The sequence below is a fragment of the Coregonus lavaretus genome, assembly GCF_964263955.1.
Source record: "Coregonus lavaretus genome assembly, chromosome: 3".
Taxonomy (NCBI): domain Eukaryota; kingdom Metazoa; phylum Chordata; class Actinopteri; order Salmoniformes; family Salmonidae; genus Coregonus; species Coregonus lavaretus.
The window spans coordinates 61,688,402-61,714,951 of NC_139990.1; the positions used below are offsets into that span (position 1 = coordinate 61,688,402).

Sequence of the window (26,550 nt, forward strand, 5' to 3'; positions counted from 1 at the left end):
GCTCTGGATAAGAGCGTCTGCTAAATGACTAAAATGTAAATGTATAAAGGTTAGTGTAGGAAGGTCCAAAGGATTCCAGATAGCACTGACCACTATTATTTGTAGATCAGTCAGGCAGTCACAATTTACATGACATCACGGTTTTGATGCAACTTAACAGGGCCAATATCTTATCTAACTGTTTACCGCCTTAGTTATGAGTGTCTTTGCTTTAACAAAACACTAGATAGACAAGTGTTTGTTCAAAAAAATTCTGATTTAATTTATATGCAGAACATTGTAAGACAATTTCATTCAATGACACTGTTACTTTGTCAAGGGTACATTGACCAAAAAGATGCAACTCTTCATTGAGCAAGGTAACAACTACATAAATCTAATCATCCTGTACTGCAGAGACAAAATAAGGACTAAAACAGGATCTCATCAAAAGGGAATGATTCTCAAATGTATGTACACATTTACATATAAAAACATGAAGTCTTATAAATGATATCAAGGAATATGTTTGAAAACTTGACTGTGACAATAAATACTTCTCAAAACTCAATTGAACAGCTTGGCATGCAAAACGATTTTACACAAAATGCCTAGGGAGAAGGGAAAACAGGAAGAATTCAGGGGTGGAATCATTAGTCCAAAACGTTTTGCAACAAACAGTTTACTCCAAACGTAAAACGAGTTTCTATATCTTCAAATTCCGGTAGGTCCCTCCCTGTTTGGTTCCTAGTGAATACACCCGAGCATACATACCACTGCCTTGTTGCTATGAGGCTGTTTCATGTGCATCAGCACCACAGAGGGAAAGACTACATTTGAAATCCTCCACAAAAGACAAAGAAGAAAGGCAGTGGATAGCTATAGTAAGGGGCCTTATTCCATTTTGACTGGTCAATTCAGGAAATCAATTTAAAATCAACAATGTGTGAATTCATGCATTGCCTAAGGACATATTTCAATTTACAGTGACCAACCTTGAATCTCTAAACACTGTTCGTTTAGCCTAACACCCTTTGCTTGGTATCAGTAGAAAAACTGTAAAGTTAAATGTATTAACAAAGCACAGATTATTAACAAGCAATGACAAATGCATAAGCCTTAAGTAGCATGTTAAATATGACCTAAGCGAACTGTGCAGTCAAGTTGGAAATGACAATACGGAAACATATAAAAACATTTTCAATCAAATAAAAACAAACACATACAGAAGTAAAACTGGGGGTTTGAGCAGTTATAAGAAGGTAGGCACATTCTTTTGATTATCCTTTTCCAGCATTGGAACATTCACACAGTTATTGGTCACAAGGACCGTTTTCATGTTCTTTAGGAAATCAGCTGCAGAGAAGAAAAACAAAAAATGGTTATACAAAGAAATCAACAGTATGCCAACAGATAAAACATAATTGAAAAGCATTCACAAACACATTCTTGGGGGTAATGACATATTTTGACAGTCGTTAAGGCAAGCACAGTGCTGCTATTCCAGAACACCAAGGGAGGACAGGTTACTCACCGTTTTTACCGTCTGCTTGACATAGTCCTTTCTGCTGGTCAGGTCATGCTCTGGGTATGTGTCGTACACCTGGGACAGAGAAGTTGTTGTGTTAAGAGACTTTTACAGGTAAACCAACCATCACTGTGATATCAAATCAGAGAGGTTTGAGGAGCAAACATACTTTCTGGCAGATCTTCTTCATGGTCATCTCCTCCAGGTTGGCGTCTTTCAGCAGCCTCTTCACAGTCTCCTTCAGCTGCTCATCTGTCGGAGGCTTCTTGATCATCTTGCTCAACGGCTCATCGTCGTCCGAGCTGTCGAGTGCTGCTATTTAGGAAAACAAGCAGACAAAAACATAACAATAAGCACTAGGCTACAGGTTGCCAATGACGTATGAAACGTGCTATAAAAGTCAATCTACAGATTCTTACCATTGCCCTTGTTGGCAGTCTTTTTCTGTTTGTTACTGCTGCTGTCTGCTTTCTTGGTCTTAGCTGCTGCCTTGGCCGGTGCTGCCCTCTTAGCTGCTGGTTTCTTTTTTGGCTGAGGACAAATCAATCCATGAGTTCACTCCATTATATCGCTCACCATTAGTTCAAGATAAAAAGGCAAATGGGTAAAAACCCTATCCAGAAGACATAATAGACATGATCTATTACATAATAATTACATACAACAAACCATTCAAATATGGACACAAACCCGAACGGTTGACTTTTGTATTCACAAGATTTGCTGTGAGTTTAGCAAATCCAGAATCTGAGACAGATTGACAGAAGTCTCACCTTCTCAACTTCACTCTCGCTGTCTTTCTCCTCATCTTCTTCATCCTTGTCTGAATCAGACTCGGACTGGTCGGAGTCTTCCTCTTTTGTCTTCTTTTTGGCAGGAGCTGCCTTCTTTGCTGGTTGTGCACGCTTCTTGGCAGGTGTTCTATTGCCCTTGGCTGCTGGATTTGACTTGGACTCCTGATTGGTAGGAGAGAAGGGACATCTATGGTTAATCTTTGAGTGACAGAACAGGCTGACAGTTCACTTTCTACAGTTCTACAATATGTATATAGTGGCACTAGTATCATGCAAGATCAAATAGGGAAAATATCAATTTCCAATGGACAATACCTATCAGTTTACATTACAACATTTCAGTTCTCTTCACCTCTTCGTCGTAGTCATCAGAATCATCGGTATCTTCATCGGTCGTCACCTTTTCCCTCTTTCCCGATTTCCCGCTCTTCTTTTCAGCGTCCGACTCGTCTTGTTCTACTGTGACTCCTTGCTCGTCGTCATCATCACTGCTGGAATCAGTGACGATGGCTTTGGACTTGCTCTCTGCTTTGGCCTTCCGGGGGCTGCTGGATGTACTCTTCGCCTTAGCCTTGGTCTTGCTCTTAGAGTCTTTGGTTGAGATATTCTTCTTAGACTTCTTCTTCCTCTTTGAGATCACAGGCTGCAGGTGGGAAGGACAGAATTATAGGTAGGGCCTATACATTTTTTGAAGATCTCATTGGTGAACAGACAGTTTGGTTTTGTATTCTGTTTGACAAGACAACAAACTCAAGAAATGTGTATCTAGCTAAAGAGCAAAGACCAGTCACTCACACACACATGAAAACTACTGTTAAGGACAGTTTATTTAAAAAAATAAAAAATAAGGCATGTAACTCACTTTTCCTGATATTCTGGGACTCATGAGGAAAGTCATGATCCTGTCGATGAGGACTGACTGGTTTCCACCCTTCTCCAGGTCTAACACTTTGCAGATGGTTCTCAATCTTACGCATGTTATCCTGAATCACAGCACACATAAATACTAGTCATTAGTTCGCTTGTGTATTGTGCAATAATAATGGAGCATGTTTGATCCACAATCACAATATTTCATATGTTTAAACAGGTTACTTCATTAAACCTGTTAGATGCAGTTTATCATAGCGCACTGCGCTTTATTACAGGCGACAATTTTAGTACTCATCACTCCATTCTCTACCAGAAAGTTGGTTGGCCCTCTGATGTCACATAGGTTGATACATTGCTGTTTTAATTTATAAAGCCCTTTTACAAAAAGTCCCACTTTGCCCAACATCATTCCTAAACTTTAGACACAAGTTACCTGACCCGGTCTCAGGGACGGTTAACTCTGGAAATTCCTTTGGTCTCTACTGAGTTGGGTAAATCAGCTTTTCCACCTTATTAGTGGAACAATCTTCAAAATGTTCTTAAATTGGATGTGTTGGTGCCTCTAGGGCAATTCAGAAAGCTGATTGAGGACCTTATTACGGATTAATGTGTTTGTTTTTTATGACCGTGTTTTTCTTTCTGCTTGCATTTTGCATTTATATTTTGATGTGTGTATTTTCTGTAATTTATGTAATTCATGGCTCATCTGTAAAAGAGACCTTGGTCTCAGTATGACTCCCTGATAAAAATAAAGGTACAAAATATATATATACACACTCCTACTGTTGTTTCACAAGTCCTAACTGAGCAACCCTTTTTCCTTCTTACTTCATCATCCTCTCCTTCTTCTTTATATAGGGATCACTGTCAACCTCGAACAGGAAGCCATTGAACAGCCGCATGTTTTTCCTCATTGTGGCAATCTGAGGAGAGAACCATCAACAATGACACAACCGACTAAGAACAGCAACTCTAGAGTTGTTCTACCCACACAGGGGTGTCCATTGTGACAGAACTCTTTCCCTTTTAAAAAGTGTAAGATACACTTACCTTACCTGGCATATCAAAGAGAATTGTATGAAGGGGTTTCAGATCTGGAACCTTCAGCTTTCCGAGGTGGTGGTTCACTCGCGCAATGTCTCCCAATTTATCTCCGCCACCTGAGAGGGAGTGAAAATTAGGGTTGTACTGTTAAATGCTGAGCTGACTACAGAGGGCAAAGTGGTGGTGGGAGCATGATATGAGATCCCAGCAGGGCTGATAGATGATACAGTTGCATCCCAATACATAGACTACGAGACTGATGAGAACTTGTTTACAGGCTTCATTCTGTCTCATGTCAACAAAACTTTGGAAAAGTTATCTGTGCTCATCTATAGCCTTTGGTGATAAAGAGACATGTCAGAGGATACTCCATCTTACCATTTTCAACTTTCAGCACCTTGGCAGGTTTCGCAACTTGGAAATCAAGTCTTTGCACCGTCTTTTTCTCCCTCTTCCCTTCAACTATTTGAGATACAGCTGCAAGAAGAACAGAACAGGTCAAATAGAATTCAGTGCTGCTGGCTTCGTCAACTGTAGCAAACCAGGTCTCTGCGCATGCAATAACTAACAAGTTGGACCCATGCAAAGCTGAGGAAGGTAAAGGAGGGATGATAACTAGCTAGATACCTGTCCTGAACTATACATGAACATAATGTGGCCTATATTGAGCAAAACGAGTTCATAAACATCATTGACTTATCATACTTATGTCTCTACTCATTTCATTCCGTGGTTTTCGGGCCTTATCTGGTGAGTCGGCCAGGTCTTCAACCTTTGGTTCTTTCTCTCCCTCCTCTAACAGGGGACAAACCTCCATCTTTTCATCCATTGTTTCAGTCATGTCAGTGCACTTTGTAACATCTGCTGACATACCCTGTTTTGGGAAGAAAGTAGTTCCACCATCAGTTTAGCCAGATATCCCGGGAGAAGCACCCAACTATAGTCCCTCCTTTTTATGTGAACAATATTGACTAAAACATTAAACTAACTTTAACTAGTCAACAACTTTCCCTCGGACTTGAAAATGTCATGTCTGAGAACATTATTAGCTAGCTAGTTTTTGTTCTATGACTGTTTGTGATTGCTAACCCCTTGAAAAATCGAATGAAATTAGCTATCTAGTATTGGGGATTTATTATTCTCCTAAATTGATGGGATGACTAACTTAGAAAGAATGCAGTCTTGACTGGGCTAATGTAGGCTGTGACACCTGGCAAGGCTGTGATTGATGTGAAGCATCATATTTACCATTGAATTTACCATTTTTGCATTAATTAAAATAACTAGTATACCTTAGAAGTCGTGTTGACCTCTTTTGTTCCTGATACCAGATTTGAATTAACGCGACTTTGACACTAGCTAGTTAAAATTACAATCAATCACAATTTACCCACCACCAGATAGTTGTCATTATTAGTATACATAGCTAGCCAGCTACAACAGTACATTCAATCTTGTGGAGTTTAACTTTCTAAAGTGTGGCGCCCGGAGACATGATTTGGCGCGCAGGTTTGTTTTGAACACAACAGAGAGCTAACGTTAGCTAACCAGCCAACTACGTACAGTACCCATTTCTCAAAGTTTACCACCACACAGACTGAAAACTAGCTATCTCGATATTTGCTAATCTGTTGAATTGACAATGATGTTGTTTGGTAGAAACCTATCAACGGGATAGTTAGCTAAGTTAGTAAATAAATTCCCGCTGATGCTGCCTGACTTCGCTAGCTAGCTACCATTAGCTCAGTCTTCTTGTCAGCGTAACAGTGAGCCAGCCAGTCAGGCAGTTCTATTTTAGCTACATAATGCATCTAAATGCGGATTATTTGTTTAAATTACAATGACACTTAATATGACCATTCTGGCTCATTCGAAATCTATAGCTAGCTATTACAGTATGCCAATATATTCAATACTTTACCTTGTTTTCAAGGATTAGGTTCCAAATGGCGGGGTTGTTGCAGTGTGGGCGTCACTGGCCAATAATTTAGATGACGTACAACACAACGTTAGAAATGAGTCAATCATGGATGACTAAACTAAACCACACAATATTAGAAATGAGCCAATTAGGACTAATCTAACAGCCAACGTCATTATTTCACTGGTTTTATTGGTCGATTGGATAATACACTCAATGACGGGATTCGATTACCCGAGTTACCCCTTGATTTACCCCGGTGGGAGGAGTTTGCAGCAGGTGAAAAGTGATTGCATTCGTTTTGGAACTGGGTTGACTCCCGGGCGTCAGCCAGGTGACCCGTTCAAAATCCGCAGTGAAGTAGGCTCAAAATGCGTATTCAAAACGACTGGTTACTCGCGGGAAAAACACGCTCCAACTGGGAAAAATCGATTTGCATGGCCATCCAACTCCGAATTCAAACTCTTTCTAGAGCTCCGACTTTCCGACCTGAATATCACTGACGTCATAATTTGACCTTGTATTTTTCCGAGTTCCCAGTAGTTTTGAACCAGGCATAAACACTTGGAGTAATGAGTGTCATTGTGTTTTTTAATTACATTTTTTTTACATGCAAAAGTGATTGCTTTTGATAAAAACACTTTATCTGCCTTGCCAATGAAAAGTAGTTTGAAAATTCGAAAATAGATTTTATGGAAAATAGATATGTTTATGTTTCTGGACGAGGATGCCTTCTTGACAACATGACCAAGTGGCGCAGATTACTGTTCGAGTTGAGATCGCGCTCCTCCCTCACGGTTTTTGCCCGTTCGCGTCACGGGCCATTGACCGGTGCAACGCGGCTCAGGTTAATAGAACTCCCTCAAGAGTTAACATTTTGGCATGTCAATTCATCAGTTAACTACACTCTACAGTACTTTGAGCTGCCACCATCTTTACCTTGTTGCGCAGGAAAACAGCGGGGGCCAGGGCAAGGGACTCACCTGGTAAAGGTAGGCCTAAAACTTGATAATAATAATAATAATATGCCATTTAGCAGACGCTTTTATCCAAAGCGACTTACAGTCATGCGTGCATACATTTTTTTTTGTGTATGGGTGGTCCCGGGGATCGAACCCACTACCTTGGCGTTACAAGCGCCGTGCTCTACCAGCTGAGCTACATGACACGATTGCTGCATTTGGGCAATTTCACAATATTAGTGCTAAAATAGTCAGTGACTATTTTAGGCTGGGTTGCTTTCTGGGGTTTAAAATATAGGTTTATTTGACTGGAAATAAAATAGTTTACCTTTAATTTTTTTCTGCATCTTTGATGCATGGTACACTCTTTATGGTTAGCAAAAAGAAGGTGCCATAACCACATGGTACCATCAAATTAAATCTCTGACCAGGAGTAAAAAGACAATCTCCCTCAAAGTTGACAGGCTCGACCCAGACAACACTATAAATGCCAAGTTTTCATCTGTCACCACCACTAAACCTGTCAGACCTACCTGCATTTTTGCCAGCTATGCCACTCCCTACTGCTGAACCATGGGAAATGCACAGAAGATTACTCTCCACCAAGCATTGACCAGCTACAGCCTGTCTCGCTCACGCCCCTTCTGGCAAAGGTGTGTGACGGTTTTGTTGCTGAATGAGCTACACAGGATATCCAAAATAACATCTCCAAACAACAGTTTGGCTGCCTCAAGGGACGCTTAACCACCCAGTGCCTTGTAAGCATGGCAGACCAGCTGTACAGAACAGCAGACACCAGAGGCACCTCCAGCACATGGGTCCTGACAGACTACAGCAAGGCCTTTGATCTTGTGGATCACACCATTGCAATGAAGCACCTTTTGCAATTATCTGTCCGACCAGAGATCATGCCATGGATTTGAAACTTCCATTCCGGCCATAGCCAGGTGACAAGATCCCATGAGACTATCCCAGGCCCAATAATTCTCCTGTGGCCTCCCCTAGGGCACATGGCTTGGTCCAATTGTATTCGTGGCTCACGTCAATGGCGCATCAGAGGGTACCCTATCCAACTCCTGGGCCTTTGCGGATGACCTGAAGCTCAAATAATCAAGACACATATGTGACACTTCCACCATACAGCAGGACCTCTACCAACTAGCTAACTGGTCAGAACAAAACAAGATGAATCTCAACCCAACAAAGTGCAACGTCATGTACACCTGTTTCAGCCACAATCCTGACTCACCCTCCGCCATAATCCATCTCCGGCCACACACTTGAGGTGGTGTCCAGCGCCAAAGCGCTCAGTGTGACATTCCAAGCCAACCTAAAATGGGACACACATCTCCGACATTACCACCAAAGGGAACCGAAGGCTCTTCATGATGAACCATCTTCGCCACTTCAACCTTCCCCCTGAAGACCTGACAGTCTACACCTGCTTTGTCCGTCTAGTTTGCGAGTACGCCACTCCAGTATGGCAAAGGATCTGCAGAGGTGGGTGCCAACGACATGCAACCAAAAGCATCATGGGCACCACCTACACCTTCTGCATGCAATGACCTGGGCTTGCAGTCCTTGGAGTTCCGTCGCACCCACCTCTGCAGATCCTTTGCCCAGAAGCGTGCAAAATTCCAGGATTACAAAAAATGGCTGCCTCAGACGAGAGGCCATGTCAGTGGCAGATCTACCCGACCCAGTCACAAACTGAACCTTCCCCCTACTCAGACTCAGATACTACAACAGCTCTATACCTTACTTTGTGAAACTGCTTAATGCTGCTTAACTGTAATATTGTATACTACATCTCAGATTTTTTATTTTATTGTATTTACATAGGCCTATGTATGCTGCAATTCAGCTTTTAGCTGATAATGTGACAATTCAAAATAAACCTTTAAATATAATATATAACCATACATTATTATTTGGATGTCCCTGTAGGATAACGTTTTTGGTTCCTATACCTTTCTACCTGGAACCAACCTTTACCTGGAAGCAAAAAGGGTTCTCCTAAAGGGATACTATTAGTCAAAGAACCCTTTATAGTTCTAGGTAGGTAGCCCCTATTTTCTAAGAGCGGTAGGCTTTCTTGGATTTATTTTCCAATGTCATCCATGCAGGACCCCAGTTGAGAAGAGAATGGTCGCATTCGGACAGGTACTCCCAGTAGTTGGTGAGTTTGGAGCATTTCAAAAACGCCTGTTGGTGGCAATATCGATACTCAACATATTCATGGCCTTTCACATGTTCAGCGAAGTTTTCACAGGTATGAATTTCCCTCACCACTGCAACACCGACTGGATACTCGCCCGTGGACCTGAATTGACCTATGACCAACAGAAAAACCTCACACTTCCAATGAATGATGTCGGGGAATATGAGAGCTGTCGTATGTTCACACCGGTGGACTTGGACTTGGAAACAATTCAAGAGCAAGGAATCAACAGCACCATATATTGTACAGATGGGTGGCTTTATGACACACCCCAAGGAAACCCCACTCTGGTGACAGAGGTAGGGATGAAAGCAGTCATTGCATTACCCCAGCCTAACTCCTATTTAACTCTATGCACTACTTGGTGAGAAGTTCAGTTTTGTGCAGATAGCCCAAGGTAGTTTGGTTCTGTTTACGCTATTTGATTTGGCAGCTTGACAATAGTTTTCATAATGTCACTCATTTTCTCCTAAAAGCTTCATCAATCACTATGTTCTGCGTTTTTAAATCCTGTGTCCCTTGAATGCAATTGTTGTATATCAGAGTTGGCACCTTAGTTATGCAAGTATGGCCTTGCCTTGTTCATGAAGTCAATGCTTAGGTCTTGTTTTGAACCTTATTCACATTTATATCCACGGATATCTGCTAAATTGTGAGATTAGGCATGTATGGCGCTTTTATTATGAAAAGAAGCAATCCATTTCCTGATTCTCAAAGGCAACTAAATTCTCTCCTCTTTCCCTTCCTCCTCATCAGTTTAACCTGGTGTGTGACAACAAAGCTGTGAGTGAGGCATCACAGTCCATCTACATGGCCGGCCTCCTAATAGGGTCCCTGGTGTTTGGTCCTATGGCAGACAGGTAAAACACACAGACACACAACCCACTTTTAAATTGTCAAGAGTTTAGTGAGGAGGTCACCCCAAAAATGTGAAATACCCCCGCAGGTTTGGTCGTCGCTTCGCCATCCTCGTTTCCCTGCTCTTCCAGTTGCTGTTCGGCGTGGCCGCTGCCTTCTCCCCCAACATCTATGTCTACATCGCCCTTCGGTTTGTGGTCGGCATGACAATATCAGGCATTGCCATGAACACATTTGTGCTAGGTGGGGCAATACTCCCAGGTTGTCTCTTACCACATAAGCACCCATCTCTAATCTCAATTAGCCTAAATATAACACCTTGTACTGTCTACAATCATCAAACAGTGTGTTTGACTATTGAGCGTGCTGACAGCCCCAAACAATGTGTGATAGTTATTTTCCTATTTTTTAAGGGGCTGAGTGGACCAGTACATCTAAGCGGGCCCTCTTCACCATCCTCTCACAATGTTGCTATGCCGTGGGGCTGATGCTGCTGCCGGGGATCGCCTATGGGGTCCACAACTGGAGGGCCCTGCAGCTGGTGCTCTCCAGCCCCGTCCTCCTACTGGCTGTCTACTTCTGGTGAGCCTGACCTTCATACCTTATGGTGGCTTGTGCATGGGCAGTGGGTGAAGGGAAGGAACAATTAAATTGCCACCAGATATTGACGTAAGGTCAGATTTTTTGATTTATTTGTATGAGTTTGTGTCTTCTCATCATAGCAAAGGCTTATTTATGTATTGTGTAGTTACCTCTTTGGAAGTGATATGTGGATGTCCACACACGTTTTTGATTTGTAGACCAATATTGTGTGTGTGTGTGTGTACACGTGTACGTACGCGCTAGGATTCTCCCAGAGTCAGCCCGTTGGCTACTTACTCAAGGCAGGCAGATGGAGGCCAGGCAGGAGCTCCAAAGGGCAGCTGCGGTCAACAGGAGAGAGGTCCCCCAGTCACTACTCGACATGGTGATTTAACCATCCTTACTGGAATAAATTCACTTTGGAGATACATAATGCAAGCATGTAAAAAACAACAACAATGAAGTTGCATTTGTGGTATATATTATTTAGTTGCATCTTCTTCTAGCTGGAGGCTGAGAATACGTCTACAACGGGCAGTATGATGGACCTCTTCAAGATACCCAACCTGAGGAAACATGCTCTCACCATGAACTACATCTGGTTAGTATGACCAACGACTTTGTATTTAACTAACTTAACATCTGCTATGATCAATATTCAAAATACTGTTTAAATGCATTAATTCACAACCATTCCAGGTCATTTTATTGAAATGTATCAAGAGTTTACGGTATTGACATGTAGTGCATTCCTTCATGCCCCATCTTGTTTTTACAAGCAGTTTTTCCCCCCCTCTCCCTTGGGGCAGGTTTGTGACCAGCCTGGTCTACTTTGGCGTGAGTCTTAACGTGGGCCATTTTGGCCTGGACATCTACCTGACCCAGTTCATCTTTGGCCTGGCAGAGATCCTTGCTCGCCTGGGCTGCTACCCCCTCCTGGAGAGCCTGGGCAGGAGGCCCTGTCAGGCAGGCGCTCTCTTCTTTGGCGGAGCAGCTTGTCTCCTAATTCTTGCTATTCCGGAAGGTGACTACCGAAGCCTTTTGCCAGTTATGCAAATGATTAAACACCTACCCTATCTGGGTTTATAGTGTGTAGTATTCAAATGTTTTATCTTTGTCAAATTTCCCTGAACTTGGTGTAGTTGGCGTTATATTCTGAAACATACCTGTTGGTGGTACTTGTTTATGTCTTATTTTGACCCTTAGACCTTCCAGTATTGGTGACAGTCATTGCAGTGACTGGAAAGTTTGCTATAGCAGCCTCCTTCACTATTGTCTATGTATATACTGCTGAGCTCTATCCCACCGTTGTAAGGTTAGTTAAATTTCCAATGTATACTGTTTATTACAGCAGAATAATATCCTAATTCTTCATACTGTGTATACATGTCAAGTTTTCTCCTCATCCGCTTTAGGATACATTTATTACAACGTCCTTCTTTATGTCGTCCTTGCAGACAGAACGGTTTGGGTCTGAACTCCATGTGTGCCCGTGGGGCGGGGATCCTGGCCCCTCTGATGCGTCTGCTGGAGGTTTACCACCAGGCCCTGCCCATGCTCATCTGTGGCATTCTTCCCTTCATTGGCGGGGGGCTGTGCTTTCTACTGCCGGAGACCCTCAACACTGAGCTCCAGGACTACACAGACCCACTCGTGGAGAAGACCATGTGGGTAACCCCTCAGTTTTAGAAATTGTAGCTGTTTTAATTGTGAAGTATGTGAATTGAAGCAAGCGCCATACTTACTGATTTTTACTTGTTGATCTTAGAACATCTGAGAGCGGGACTATTGAAAATGGACTAGGTGAGGAGGAGAAACCAACCGAATTGAGGAGCTCAAAATTCTGATCACTGTCTGGTCCGTACTCTCTGGAGGTGTGAGTTAGTTAGTTATTACTCTTAAATATCCCTTATTTTTTTGTAAATGATACCACCTTTTGGGACTGATAAAATGTTTTATGAATTAATAATAAAAAATTATTGATGTTGTGTATCAAATAAAACGGACCTGTCACAATATTAATCTTGGTGATACCTCTCATGAACAGCAGATGGTGCCAAGTAACTTATCAATGGGAGAAATGGTACAGATATTACAGTGCCTCTGGAAACTGCCCCCAAATTGCATAGATAAATGTTATTGGGACTGCAGGTAAATAAAGTCTCAATAGAACAATAGTATACCATTGATATATTAACACTGTAGCCATATGAACTTGAAAGTGTAATTTTTTTGTAGACACTGAACAGATAAATCTGGATCCTGATGTCCTGCATGTCACATAGGACCAATGGTATCCTATTTTATACATATTCTTTCCATGCGCATTGGTGAACAATGTGAAAAACGCCACCAATAGATGGACAGTAATTGCATGTCTGGAGAGCTGTGGAGGTGCAGTCACAGCAGACAAAGCCTGTCACAACGCTTCCATAATTGCCAATAGAAAGTGAAGAAAAGATCAGAGGGCTCTCTGGGGTCAATGGAAGATGAACTGTGACAAGTAGAGACAAAATGGGAATTCAGGAACCTACCTTTCAAAATAGTGTCCTGGATCTGTACAAATAGATGTGGATATTTTAAGCACCAACATACTACAAAAATGTACTTTGACATTTCCCCCCTGCCTTGGCTTCCTCTCATAGAACAAGGAAGGGAAAGAAATCTCATTACAGAACTGAAATGGCAGGTAAAAATTAAATTGAGGACCCCTGGCTCTGTATGATTCAAAGCATATGATTGGGGGACTTTTGCAAATGCAAATGACCTGAGAACATTCAATGGTGCATGGAGATGTGCCCTTTTTTACTCATGAGCAGCTTTATCAGAGACATGTTTGAATGGACAAAAGTATGTGTTGCAGTTAGAAAACCTTTGAGATGGGCCACAGGTAGGGACGTCCAAAGGATCCCGTATAGCAAGAACCGAGCCAAGAGGATCTAGTGCGCGGTGCGCATCTGCGGTCTTAGAGCTGTTAGAAACGCACGGAGTTTTTTCATGTTTTCTTCGAATAACTGGCGCTCTTTTTCACTTATGCTCGCAAGAAGATAAGAATCATGACCAACACTAGTGTCAAAACACATAACTGGCTGTTTTACGCAGAGTATAAAAAGGAACTTGGCTGACGGAAAACCCAACTATCCCCTTTATCAAGATGACAACTCTCAATATATAGACAGGTAAGACCAATCTTCTCCCCTAGTTATGGTAAGTCGGCTAAATTCTAATAGTTGGGCTAGTTTCGTTGCTACTACTGTAGTTTGGTGGTCCACTTGGTACAGTACAGCCTAATCTTTCAGAAATAGTCCATTCCAGTAACCTACTATCTCGGACAACAAATCACAATTTAATACAAAACGTATTAATACTTTATTTCAATGTAATACATTGTTGACAGCAACTTGTATATTGCATATTTATTAATGATTCATATAATAACCAGAACATCTGCAGCTATTTTTCATTCGAAACACTCATGTGTTGCTCTGTTATTACATAAGCCAAACTGTTCACCCCCTTACAAAATGTAGGTAGTTGTTATTTTATTTGCGAGTGAAATTAAAACCATTAATACATTTCGTTATAGTATTGTTATGTAGTTAGTGTATAATAGGATGCCATTTTACAATGTTATTGTCTTGACGCCCCCATTTATCCTGCTTTTTCTGTCATGTATGCTCATCAAATATATGCCAAAGTCTTCTGCAATGACCACATATTCATTAATGTGATTTCTTGGATGAAAATCCAATTTACTCATGATTCTACAGTTTTATTTTAATTTCTCATTATATGCATTTGCTCACACAGCCATTTAGAGACATTAGAAACATGTAGAGTAAACATAATCACAATATCTCCATACCCAGTAACTTGTGTGGTAGGACCATTATGTTTTTGATTTAAATAGCAATTGACATTTTGCCCCTTTTGGATTTGTTATAATATCAATTGGTATAGGCAGTATTCTCTTCCTCCTCTCACTTAAAATAGAGGAAAATCATAATCCTTCTGTATACGGTAGTTCCTTTCAATCATGACAGGTGAGCATATTCTACAGTGTCTGTGTTCTTGCCATGTAGGAACAGATCAACTGGTCTGATATCCATTTTTCAGGATTCATCTTTTAAATATGTGCGGCTTAAAATGACCACTATGATGTTGTTAGATAGCAGATAGACTTACCAAAGGGAATGAATGATTACAGGAATAGGAACATTAGTTCTATTAATTAGGTAGGCCAGCTAAAATATTAAAATCTCCACAAAGAGGTTTGAAGAAGTAGGACACGGCCAGAGGCTCTTTCCCTGTCTTCCCCTCTCTCTCTCTCTCTCTCTCTCTCTCTCTCTCTCTCTTCCTCCTCTCTTTCTCTCTCTCTCCCCCTCTCACTCATCTGATGTCAGACACCCTCTGCTCTTGGTAAGATCCGCCAAAGAAATGTGGATTCCTTCATTCAGGGAGCAGAGGGAGTTTAACTGAGGATTAGAGATAACTAATGGCTGCTTCTAGCCAAGCTGTACATTGTATTCCCTTGCCACATGGCTAATATGCTACACAGGGGATGGATCAAGCAGGGACAGAGTAGAGAATTCCTCTTGGAATGATTATGAAGATTCTGACTGACATGTTAACTATTCTCTATGTGGTCTTAATTGGCTTCGGTGCCAGGCACTATTTTGAACCTAAACAAATGTTGACCTCAGTGTTTTATCCTTTCCCTGACACCCAACTGCACTCCTGGTCCCCTTCAGGTTTTCCCCTCCACCCCAGGCAGGCCTGTGCCCGCCATGATGAGCAGCTCATCCAGCCCAGCTGAGTTCTACGGGGACAGCACCTCCCTCCTGTCCATAGACTCCAGCGTCTTCTACAGCGAGCCCCCTCCTGTCTGTGACGGCCCACTGGACTTCTTCACCATCAACGTGGGTGGCAGCCGCTACGTTCTCTCCCAGGAGCTGCTGGCATCCCACCCAGAAACCCGGCTGGGCAAGCTGGCCCTGTCCACACGGGACTCTGCCCTGGAGCTCTGTGACGACGCTGACTTCCTGGAGAACGAGTTCTTCTTCGACCGCAGCTCACAGACCTTCCAGTATGTGATAAACTTCTACCGCACAGGCCACCTGCATGTCAGGGAGGAGCTGTGCGTGCTCTCCTTCCTCCAGGAGATTGAGTACTGGGGCATCGATGAGCTCCGCATCGATCCCTGCTGCCGTGACCGCTACTACCGCCGCAAGGAGCTCAAGGAGAGCCTGGACGTACGGAACGAGGCTGAGGCCGACGAAAGCGAGGACGAAGAGTTCAATGGTGCTGCGTGCCCGGATCTCCGGCGGCGCCTGTGGGACCTGCTGGAGAAGCCAGAGTCTTCACGAGCGGCACGCACCTTTGGCACGCTGTCCATCATCTTCGTGGCGGTGTCCATTGTCAACATTGTGCTCATCTCGCTGGACCTGGGGGATGTGGGAGGGAACGGGATCGGTGACGAGAGCGGGGGCGATGACGGGGGTACACCTTTCTTCGTGGACGCACTGGAATATGTGTGCGTGGTGTGGTTCACCGGCGAGCTGGTGCTGCGCTTCGTCTGCGTGCGCGACAAGTGCCGCTTCACCCGTAGCGTTCCCAATGTGATCGACCTGCTAGCCATCCTACCCTTCTACGTGACGCTGGCAGTGGAGAGTCTGCACGGTGGCTCCACAGAGCTGGAGAACATGGGCCGCGTGGTGCAAGTGCTCAGGCTCATGAGGTCCCTCCGCATGCTCAAACTGGGACGCCACTCCACAGGTAATGTAGTTGTCTATCCATACATACAGTATAAGCAGCCATTTTAATCCTGTCATGATTCCTAAACCTGATGCTTCTACCCATAATTTGTCATGCCAAGCTGCAGTAGTCCAGGATGTCAGATTGTCCAGGATCTCAAAGTTGATTTTGAAGGTAGCAATCCAGTCGAGATACATCATTATTTTCAAATGATATATCAGACCTTATTTATTTCTTCCAGCAACTCATTAGGTGATTGTAGATGTGTGAGAGTAACCAGGATGTAAAAAGTACAGCAGGGTAGTCAGACAAGATGGCTGGTGTTACTTGTAAAACAGTGTGTTGTAGTTCTGAAGAATCTGTTGAAACTATAAGAATTGGAAAGATTCAGAACTTTTGTGAAACATCACAGCACAGTGGAAAAATATATGGCAGCTAGAAATCAAAACAGGATGGTCTTCAGAGATAGATGGGAGGGGTTGAGGTTAACTGAAGGCTGGGACAAAAAACAAACAAAAGATAACTAATGTAAAATATACTGTTGTGAAATGTATGTAGTCTGTCTAAGCTGGAAGTATTGTTGTCCATTAGTTTACTCCAATTAGGGGAGGGGTGGTAGGATTAGGGGAATATAATAAAGAAGGAAAATATCTTTTTTTTAAATATCTTTAAAATAATATATATATTTACAAAAATAATATATATGGGGGATTGGAAATTATGCAGACAATTACATTGATAGAAGCCACAATCTATCTGCAATATTAAAGCTGATCTACCCCCTAAAAAAATATCAAGATATATTCTAAAGTTGTAATCCAATTGTTAGTTTTTCTGTGATAAAACTAGCTTCTGACCCAGGAGAGATTATACTGTGAAGTCTCTTGGAGTCTGAGAGATTTTTCAGGGTAATAGAAAGCCTGGGAGAGAACTAAATAGCAAAGGTGAGAAATGGAACGAGTTGGGCTAGGAGAAGGAGAACAAATATTCATTCATATTTCACCAATTCCCTCAGGAGATTGAGAGAAGGGGGCCTGACAGATGACAGAATGTTCCTGAGTCCATTTGTGTGTCTGTGTACGTTTGCGTGCGTGCGCGTGAATGGCTTTGATCTTGCTGATTTTGGGGAGGGATGAGAACCCGGGTTTGGGATGTAGGCTGCGAGTCCATGCATAATGAAGGGAGAGGATGTTACCACACCAAAAGGGAAGATAAGAGGGGAGGCAGTAGACCAGAGACTGAGTGACAGATACAGAGCCAGCACATCACATCTTGTCCTCTCAATGAAGAGAGAGAAAAAAAGACAAGGCGATGAGAGGTTGACTTTGTCTTTGATCTAGGATGCACTGACACACTAGGCCATCATTACACTTTTATATAATTATGTGATATATTACAAAACTTTGTTGGCATCCATGACTGCAATTGTGCCATATTCCCTCTAGTATGCTACTTCAACCAATTGATAGGTATGGCGTGTTGCGTCAGGAAAAGAAAGTGAGAGAAATTGATTCTCACTCTGGGTGATAGCCGTTAATAAAACAGATGCTTTTAGGGGAAAAGTGTGGATTTACAGGGCATGTTCTCTACTTTGTCTACATGCTGGTGCATCTTGATATCCCTGAGGAGTCTTATGACATTTGCTCAGTTTAAGTCCCATGGTCTGACTGAAGTGACTTGAAAATATAAAGGCAGGAGTGATCTTGCCATGTGTGTGACAATATGTCTGTCTGAAAATATCCAGAACAAAGGTGCATCCCAATAACTGTAACATTTTGTAAACAAAGATACGTTTTCTATACTGTTTGACCGCTATAGAAAAAACGTTATACTTATCTTCTATTTTAATATAATATAATTATTTCCTCTGCTCCTGAAGCTCTCTGGGCAGAGCACTCAGGGTGTATCTTTCCAATCTGATTAGATAAAGGAAAAACAGATCAAACAAAAGCAATATGAAAACCTGAAGCTCAGAGAGACCGTCAAGATGGCATTGTCCTTGAGAGTGTATTATTATTATTATTATTATTATTATTATTATTATTATTTTTATTATTATGAACCCTCCTTGTTTGTGCTCTTGGAAAGCACCCATATTATCTAATAAAGGACCCAGCTAGCACGTAACGTTCTGAGAACCATATGTTTCTTAGAGCTTGGTGAGAGCGTGGTTGTCCTATGGTTATTTTGCATACAACCTTCCCACAAACTTCTGTGAATGGTGCAGGATAGTTGCTTGACTTTGTAACATTCTCAACACATTTATGAAACTTGACAAAAAAAAGTTATTTTATTACTTTTAACAAAACGTGTCCTAAAAGTTCAAACATTTCATTTCAATTTTGGTAATGTTCTAGGAACATTCTCCAACTTGTTTGAAATTGGGGATGTTCTCAAATAGTTCAGAGAACGTTAAGAAACAACATTCTTCTGTGGGAATTTCAGTAGTTCAGCATAACGTTTCCTACATGTTTCTTCATGGTTCTATTTAAAGTCATGTTCTCAAATTGTTCCGAGAACGTTATGAAAACTTTCCATAAAAACCACAAGAAAACTGTAGTAATATTCAGAGAACATTTCAAGAATGTGAATGAAAAACATATACATTCTGTTCTTAGCATCAACAAAACTCACTCTATCATCCATCTTGTTAAGTGTTCCTTTAAAAGGTTTGAATAGACTAAAATTAACTGCTTTGTGTGGGTAAAAAAAACAAACATGGCATGCTAGCGCCCTCCTGGTGGCACAATGGACTAATTCCATGGATAGAGAACAGATGAACATAGGTATGAATCACACTGACGCCGTACCATAATAAAAAAATACATTTGTTTGCATGATTAATGCCTAAGCAAATAAATGTCCATGTGGCCTATCTGTGCTTGGAGTTCAAAACAGTTAACCCAAACTAAGCTAGCAATGTTGTCTTATTGAAACATGTTCTCAGAACATTATTTAATTACCTTCAAATAACCTATAATTTCCATTCTCAGAACGTTAATAAAAGCTCCCAAGAAAACCTTCAGTGAACCATAGTAAAACATTTTATGAACCTCCCTGCTACCTAAAAATGTAAGTTCCCAGAACAGGCAACATTTTCACTTCCGTTCTCAGAACGTTTATAAAACGTTCAGTTTTACCGGTCAGGAAATGTATGGCTTCGTTTGCAGAACCAATGGGAAACCAAAATCGTGCATTCCCACAACTTCCAAAGGACCAAATGTACTAGCTGGGGAGTCCTTGCCTGCAAAACCAAATGGGCTCAAAGACAGACAATATGATATGAGAATGTAATATCATTTCTATTCATCTTTCAGTGGATTTATTTTCCATAGATCTCATTTTGATCCCATATAGTTTCACAATAGTGTTTCAGCACATCAAAAGAACATAAAAAGTATACTTACTTGGCAAACTTCACCCAATATATATTTTCTACTTGAGGAGTTTGGAGAGCTTACAAGCAATTTCATTGTGTGAATATTCCTACCACCTGCTCAGTTGTGTATATTTCGAGTTTTGCACTTGTTTTAACTGCCAGCTTGCTGTTACATTTTCCCCACTAAATTCTCAGTCATGAGTTTCACATATCATCACTTGTCGTTTTTTACATGAGCTGTTTGTGGAATATAAGTTGGCTAGATGCACAACAGTATCTTGAGGTTAGGCAAGTGAAAAGGTATTAAGACTGACTTACAGTGCCTTGCAAAAGTATTCATCCCCCTTGGCGTTTTTCCTATTTTGTTGCATTACAACCTGTAATTTAAATGGATTTTTATTTGGATTTCATGTAATGGACATACACAAAATAGTCCAAATTGTTGAAGTGCAATGAAAAAAATTACTTGTTTAAAAAAATTCTAAAAAATAAATAATGGAAAAGTGGTGCATGCATATGTATTCACCCCCTTTGCTATGAAGCCCCTAAAAATGATCTGGTGAAACCAATTACCTTCATAAGTCACATAATAAGTTCAATAAAGTCCACCTGTGTGAAATCTAAGTGTCACATGATCTCAGTGTATATATACACCTGTTCCGAAAGGCCCCAGAGTCTGCAACACCACTAAGCAAGGGGCACCACCAAGCAAGCGTCACCATGAAGACCAAGGAGCTCTCCATACAGGTCAGGGACAAAGTTGTGGAGAAGTACAGATCAGGGTTGGGTTATAAAAAAATATCTGAAACTTTGAACATCCCACGGAGCACCATTAAATCCATTATTAAGAAATTGAAAGAATATGGCACCACAACAAACCTGCCAAGATGGGGCCGCCCACCAAAACTCACAGACCAGGCAAGGAGGGCATTAATCAGAGAGGCAACAAAGAGACCAAAGATAACCCTGAAGGAGCTGCAATGCTCCACAGCAGAGATTGGAGTATCTGTCCATAGGACCACTTTAAGCCATACACTCCACAGAGCTGGGCTTTATGGAAGAGTGGCCAGAAAAATGAATAGTTATGCACGCTCAAGTTTTCTGTTTTTTTGTCTTATTTCTTGTTTGTTTCACACACAAAATATTTTGTATATTCAATGTGGTAGGCATGTTGTGTAAATCAAATGATACAAACTCCAAAAAATTCCATTTTAATTCCAGGTTGTAAGGCAACTAAATAGGAAAAATGCCAAGGAGGGTGAATACTTTCGCAAGCTACTGTAAGAGTTAATTATTAAGGTAAATTATCCTACACTTGAAAGTGTGCACCTGCCACACTCTGTAAGATTTGCATACCATCAAAGAGTGTATACTTTCAGCATTGTCTTCCAACAGATGGCGTCATTCTTATGCATCAGTGCAGACAGCCGTCAGACTATCTGACATTAGACAATGCACTTTCAGGTGTACGACCTGAATAAGTAATCTGTCATTTAATCTCCTGAACTGATGTATAATTGACCACAGCCCTCTGTATCCCTGTGTCCCCTAGGCCTCAAGTCCCTGGGTCTGACCATCGCCCAGTGCTATGAAGAGGTGGGTCTCCTGCTCCTCTTCCTCTCTGTGGGCATCTCCATCTTCGCCACGGTGGAGTTCGCCCTGGAGCATGAGATCCCCGGCACCACCTTCAGAAGCGTGCCCTGTGCCTGGTGGTGGGCCACCACCTCCATGACCACGGTTGGCTACGGAGACATCCGCCCCGACACCACCCTGGGCAAGGTGCTGGCCTTTCTCTGCATCCTGTCTGGTATCCTCATCTTGGCACTGCCCATCGCTATCATCAACGACCGCTTCTCTGCCTGCTACTTCACCCTCAAGATGAAGGAGGCGGCGCTGCGGCACGGGGAGGCGCTCAAGAGGCTGGCGCTGGGTGACGTGGAGGTGGGTGGGGCAGCAGGGGGAGGAGGGATGAACCTGAGGGATGCTTACGCCAGGAGTGTGATGGAGATGCTGAGGCTGCAGGGGAGGGAGAGGGCCAGCACACGGAGTAGTGGAGGGGGCGAGCTCTGGTGGTAGTGTGGAGGACGGACCACAAGGGCAGCTGTGGAGAAAAAGCTATGGTCAAGTCAAGTGGGTTAAAGATGGAATCCGTAGTAGGGGGAAACAACGCTACTGGCTGCCTCACCACTGCTGTTATTGTTTTTGTTGCTGAGGTGAGGAGCATCGAGCAGCATGGTAAAAATTAAAATCGGTATATATTGTGCTCTTTTATCGCACATGCAATGATGTCAGAGGGGGGAAAACAGTGCAAATGGACGTGGGTGTTTCACCATTAAGGATTCCAGCTTTAAGAAACCATCAGAATATGACAACAATGTGTACAATGTATAGGACATATCTAAAGGATGATGGGTGGACAATTACTTTTATGTCACCTGAAAGATTAGCCACAACTTTCATGGCTAACCTTTCTTCAGCGTTGTGTTCTCTGACACAACTGTTGCATGTTCTGTCTCCTCTGTATGTCACATAGACAAGATGTACAGTATAGACTGAATGATGTTATATTGTGTTTGATATTTTAAAACTTCTCTCCATTGAAAGATGCAGTATAGAACAGCACAACATGATTTCATTGGAGAGCAATAAACAGATTTTCCTTCTTCTTCACCCCTGTCTCTATTTCCTGCGGGTCACAGTAAACAGTCAGGTACTTCTGCTTCCATCACCACAGGAGTTCATCAAGTACTCTCTTTCTCTCTATCTCTCTCCCTCCCTCCCTTCAGCCTTTCTATTTGTGTCAAATGCGGAGAGATCATCCAGCTCATTTATATCCGTGATAATTTCATTTGAGATGTGGAGTTGTGCTTTGGCACAGCCGATGTACTCCTAAATGGCACTTAAAGTGTGATGTCAGGAAAATGGTGTGCCAGTGTAGGTGATTTTGTAAGTGATTTTCGTTGTTGGTGAGAGGACAGGTCGTGAGTGACAACCCACAGGGCACAAACTGGTTAAATCAGCGTTGTTTCAACTTAATTTGCGAACGTATTGTGACATAGAATCTATGTGGAAAATACATTGGATTTGAAAAAAGTCATCAATTGTTGTTTTGAGGGTAAAATGTTTGTGAAATTTCAACCACAGGATTATGTTATCATGGTAACCAATTTTCAACACACAAACCTTGTAAAAAATATGTTAGATTTATAACTTTGAAACAACGTCAGATCTTCAACATAATATCCACTATAAGAAAAAAACAATAGGCTGGGTGTTGATCTATCTACAGCTATCCTTTTGGACTCCCGTCCAAGTTTTCTTTTTTGTACTAAGCCCTGCTTAGCTTTGATATTTGTCACTGACTATTACCAATGTGCTATCATGAGAATGCTTGTTGAGAAATCTCCACTTAATAGATTCACTGTTGCTATCAAAGTCATTCCAAAGGGTAGTTTTAACAGAGCAAATGAAATGTAACCATACTTTTTCAATCATATATCATCAGTGATGCTATTGAGGCCTATATATCATTTGGGAAGTAATTGTTTAAACTAAAAATAGACAAATGTAGGCCTAGGGTTTCAAGGTGTGGTTGATTTCAAATGGAATTTTGATAATAATATAATATATATTGGATTCACGTCAAAATCAAAGTTAAAGAATAACACTAAATCAAATCAAAATATTTTAAGTGCATTTAAAGTTTGATTTAATTTGATTTAGTCCCATTCTTTAACTTCGATGTTTGGTTGAAATGGAGACGTGAATCCAACATATAAATTATGAATTTGTAGACCAAATTGAATTAATGCCAGACTCGTTGGCACAGATAGAACTATCGAAGCAGAAGATACATCTCCTTCAAATGTTGATATTTGGTTGCGTTGACAACCAAACAATATTCAATATCACTTTTGCAGTACAATAAATACCCTATTAATTCCGCTCCAGCCATTACCATGAGCCTGTCCTCCCCAATTAAGGCGCCACCAACCTCCTGTGATTCTAATGTATCATAGAAAGCATGCAAGTTCAATGTTACAGGTCTGTGGAGATTTTCACAATTGCTATAATAATCTGCGCAAAATCTCAAACAGCTCTGACCACTTGTACCATGTATTTAAATAATCTCAATTGCAATCCAGGTCATTTGGTTGTGCTAGTACAGTGGGGGAAAAAAGTATTTAGTCAGCCACCAATTGTGCAAGTTCTCCCACTTAAAAAGATGAGAGAGGCCTGTAATTTTCATCATAGGTACACGTCAACTATGACAGACAAAATGAGAAAAAAATATCCAGAAAATCACATTGTAGGATTTTTAATGAATTTATTTGCAAATTATGCTGGAAAATAAGTATTTGGTCAATAACAAATGTTTCTCAATACTTTGTTATATACCCTTTGTTGGCAATGACACAGGTCAAACGTTTTCTGTAAGTCTTCACAAGGTTTTCACACACTGTTGCTGGTATTTTGGCCCATTCCTCCATGCTGATCTCCTCTAGAGCAGTGATGTTTTGGGGCCGTCGCTGGGCAACACAGACTTTCAACTCCCTCCAAAGATGTTCTATGGGGTTGAGATCTGGAGACTGGCTAGGCCACTCCAAGACCTTGAAATGCTTCTTACGAAGCCACTCCTTCGTTGCCCGGGCGGTGTGTTTGGGATCATTGTCATGCTGAAAGACCCAGCCACGTTTCATCTTCAATGCCCTTGCTGATGGAAGGAGGTTTTCACTCAAAATCTCACAATACATGGCCCCATTCATTCTTTCCTTTACACGGATCATTCGTCCTGGTCCCTTTGCAGAAAAACAGCCCCAAAGCATGATGTTTCCACCCCCATGCTTCACAGTAGGTATGGTGTTCTTTGGATGCAACTCAGCATTCTTTGTCCTCCAAACACAACGAGTTGAGTTTTTACCAAAAAGTTCTATTTTGGTTTCATCTGACCATATGACATTCTCCCAATCCTCTTCTGGATCATCCAAATGCACTCTAGCAAACTTCAGACGGGCCTGGACATGTACTGGCTTAAGCAGGGGGACACGTCTGGCACTGCAGGATTTGAGTCCCTGGCGGCGTAGTGTGTTACTGATGGTAGGCTTTGTTACTTTGGTCCCAGCTCTCTGCAGGTCATTCACTAGGTCCCCCCGTGTGGTTCTGGGATTTTTGCTCACCGTTCTTGTGATCATTTTGACCCCACGGGATGAGATCTTGCGTGGAGCCCCAGATCGAGGGAGATTATCAGTGGTCTTGTATGTCTTCCATTTCCTAATAATTGCTCCCACAGTTGATTTCTTCAAACCAAGCTGCTTACCTATTGCAGATTCAGTCTTCCCAGCCTGGTGCAGGTCTACAATTTTGTTTCTGGTGTCCTTTGACAGCTCTTTGGTCTTGGCCATAGTGGAGTTTGGAGTGTGACTGTTTGAGGTTGTGGACAGGTGTCTTTTATACTGATAACAAGTTCAAACAGGTGCCATTAATACAGGTAACGAGTGGAGGACAGAGGAACCTCTTAAAGAAGAAGTTACAGGTCTGTGAGAGCCAGAAATCTTGCTTGTTTGTAGGTGACCAAATACTTATTTTCCACCATAATTTGCAAATAAATTCATTAAAAATCCTACAATGTGATTTTCGGGATTTTTTTTTCTCAATTTGTCTGTCATAGTTGATGTCTACCTATGATGAAAATTACAGGCCTCTCTCATCTTTTTAAGTGGGAGAACTTGCACAATTGGTGGCTGACTAAATACTTTTTTCCCCCCACTGTATTATCTGACCGGCACTACTGCTCCTAAGTCAAAATTCTATGTGCATTCCACATGTCACGTTTAGCCTATAATTGACAGTTAAGAAAATTCCTCAAGGCACACCAGTGTGCTGCAGCACACCGGTTGGGAACCACCTGTCTAGACGAGAGAATCAAGGAAAATAATCCACATCCATTTCCAGAGTGCATCTCAGTACACTCATTCAATATTATTGGAGGGATTGTATAATTTCGACAATGCTCTATCCTCTGTATTTGGGGAATAAATGACAAATAGAACTGGCATCAACCCCAGTAAAATGTTTTGTGTTGTCAGGAAATGAATCAACATGAGGGTGATAATAGTCCTTTTGATGCTGCATCAGATGAGTCCCGTTTGAACAGGCCCTGTGAGTTTTTATAAAACACACATGAAACTCAAATAATAAGGGAGTCAATCAGACAGAGAGCACCAGTCAGCATGCTCTCCGGTGAGGCGATAGGAATATAATTAATTTGCATGTGTTTGATCTACAGAGATGAGAACAATATCCATGTCCCAGCTGGACACGTACTCCCAAACCTCTGGAAAAAACGCACACACACACACACACACACGCAGTCAGGCAAACTAATTAGTAGGGGATGTGTGTGTTTTTGTTTAATTATCCTTGTGGGCCCCACAAGGAAAAATTCTATTTTAGGCTTAGGGGTTAGGTTTAGGGTTAGGGTTACAATTAGGGTTAGGGGTTAGGTTTAGGGTTAGTCTTAGGTTTAAGGTTAGGGTTATGGTTAGGTTAAGGGTTAAGTTTAGGGAAAACAAGATTTGGGATTGGAATAAATTATTTGGTCCCCACAATGATATCAAAACAAAACTGTGTGTGTGTGCGTGCATGCGTGTGTGTG

General features: G+C 41.8%; 4 protein-coding genes across 9 annotated transcripts in view; 3 read left to right on the forward strand and 1 right to left on the reverse strand.

Moving 5' to 3' along the window:
• Positions 1–26,550, forward strand: part of LOC311126543 (NADH dehydrogenase (ubiquinone) complex I, assembly factor 6-like) — a 308,710-nt gene that overhangs the window by 88,815 nt on the left and 193,345 nt on the right. The gene's annotated exons all lie outside the window — the stretch shown is intronic.
• Positions 236–6,189, reverse strand: LOC311122451 (protein DEK-like). The gene is made up of 12 exons (XM_084158065.1): positions 6,140–6,189; positions 4,924–5,092; positions 4,597–4,695; positions 4,225–4,334; positions 4,003–4,097; positions 3,164–3,284; positions 2,654–2,944; positions 2,281–2,463; positions 1,927–2,038; positions 1,677–1,822; positions 1,514–1,582; positions 236–1,335 (listed from the first exon to the last, which is right to left on the reverse strand). The coding sequence occupies exons 2-12, from the start codon at positions 5,087–5,089 to the stop codon at positions 1,324–1,326; spliced, it is 1,404 nt and encodes a 467-aa protein (XP_084014191.1). The 5' UTR covers positions 5,090–5,092; positions 6,140–6,189; the 3' UTR covers positions 236–1,323.
• slc22a13b (solute carrier family 22 member 13b) lies at positions 6,409–13,473 on the forward strand. 5 transcript variants are annotated; one of them, XM_084157186.1, is made up of 12 exons: positions 6,417–7,131; positions 9,228–9,280; positions 9,448–9,621; positions 10,079–10,182; positions 10,269–10,423; positions 10,594–10,762; positions 11,027–11,147; positions 11,269–11,363; positions 11,572–11,786; positions 11,969–12,077; positions 12,220–12,433; positions 12,531–12,782. In XM_084157186.1, the coding sequence occupies exons 3-12, from the start codon at positions 9,466–9,468 to the stop codon at positions 12,537–12,539; spliced, it is 1,347 nt and encodes a 448-aa protein (XP_084013312.1). In that variant the 5' UTR covers positions 6,417–7,131; positions 9,228–9,280; positions 9,448–9,465; the 3' UTR covers positions 12,540–12,782. The 5 variants fall into 5 exon arrangements, with proteins under 5 accessions (XP_084013309.1, XP_084013312.1, XP_084013310.1 ...); XM_084157185.1 differs by having other exon boundaries at positions 7,043–7,131; positions 12,220–12,429; positions 12,531–13,473; XM_084157183.1 differs by having other exon boundaries at positions 6,409–7,131; positions 9,228–9,621; positions 12,220–12,429; positions 12,531–13,473.
• Positions 12,578–22,565, forward strand: LOC311114409 (potassium voltage-gated channel subfamily V member 1-like). 2 transcript variants are annotated; one of them, XM_084157188.1, is made up of 3 exons: positions 12,578–12,636; positions 15,514–16,537; positions 21,448–22,565. In XM_084157188.1, exons 2-3 carry the CDS (start codon positions 15,550–15,552, stop codon positions 21,969–21,971), a joined length of 1,512 nt encoding a protein of 503 aa, XP_084013314.1. In that variant the 5' UTR covers positions 12,578–12,636; positions 15,514–15,549; the 3' UTR covers positions 21,972–22,565. The 2 variants fall into 2 exon arrangements, with proteins under 2 accessions (XP_084013314.1, XP_084013313.1); XM_084157187.1 differs by lacking the exon at positions 12,578–12,636 and adding an exon at positions 13,227–13,941.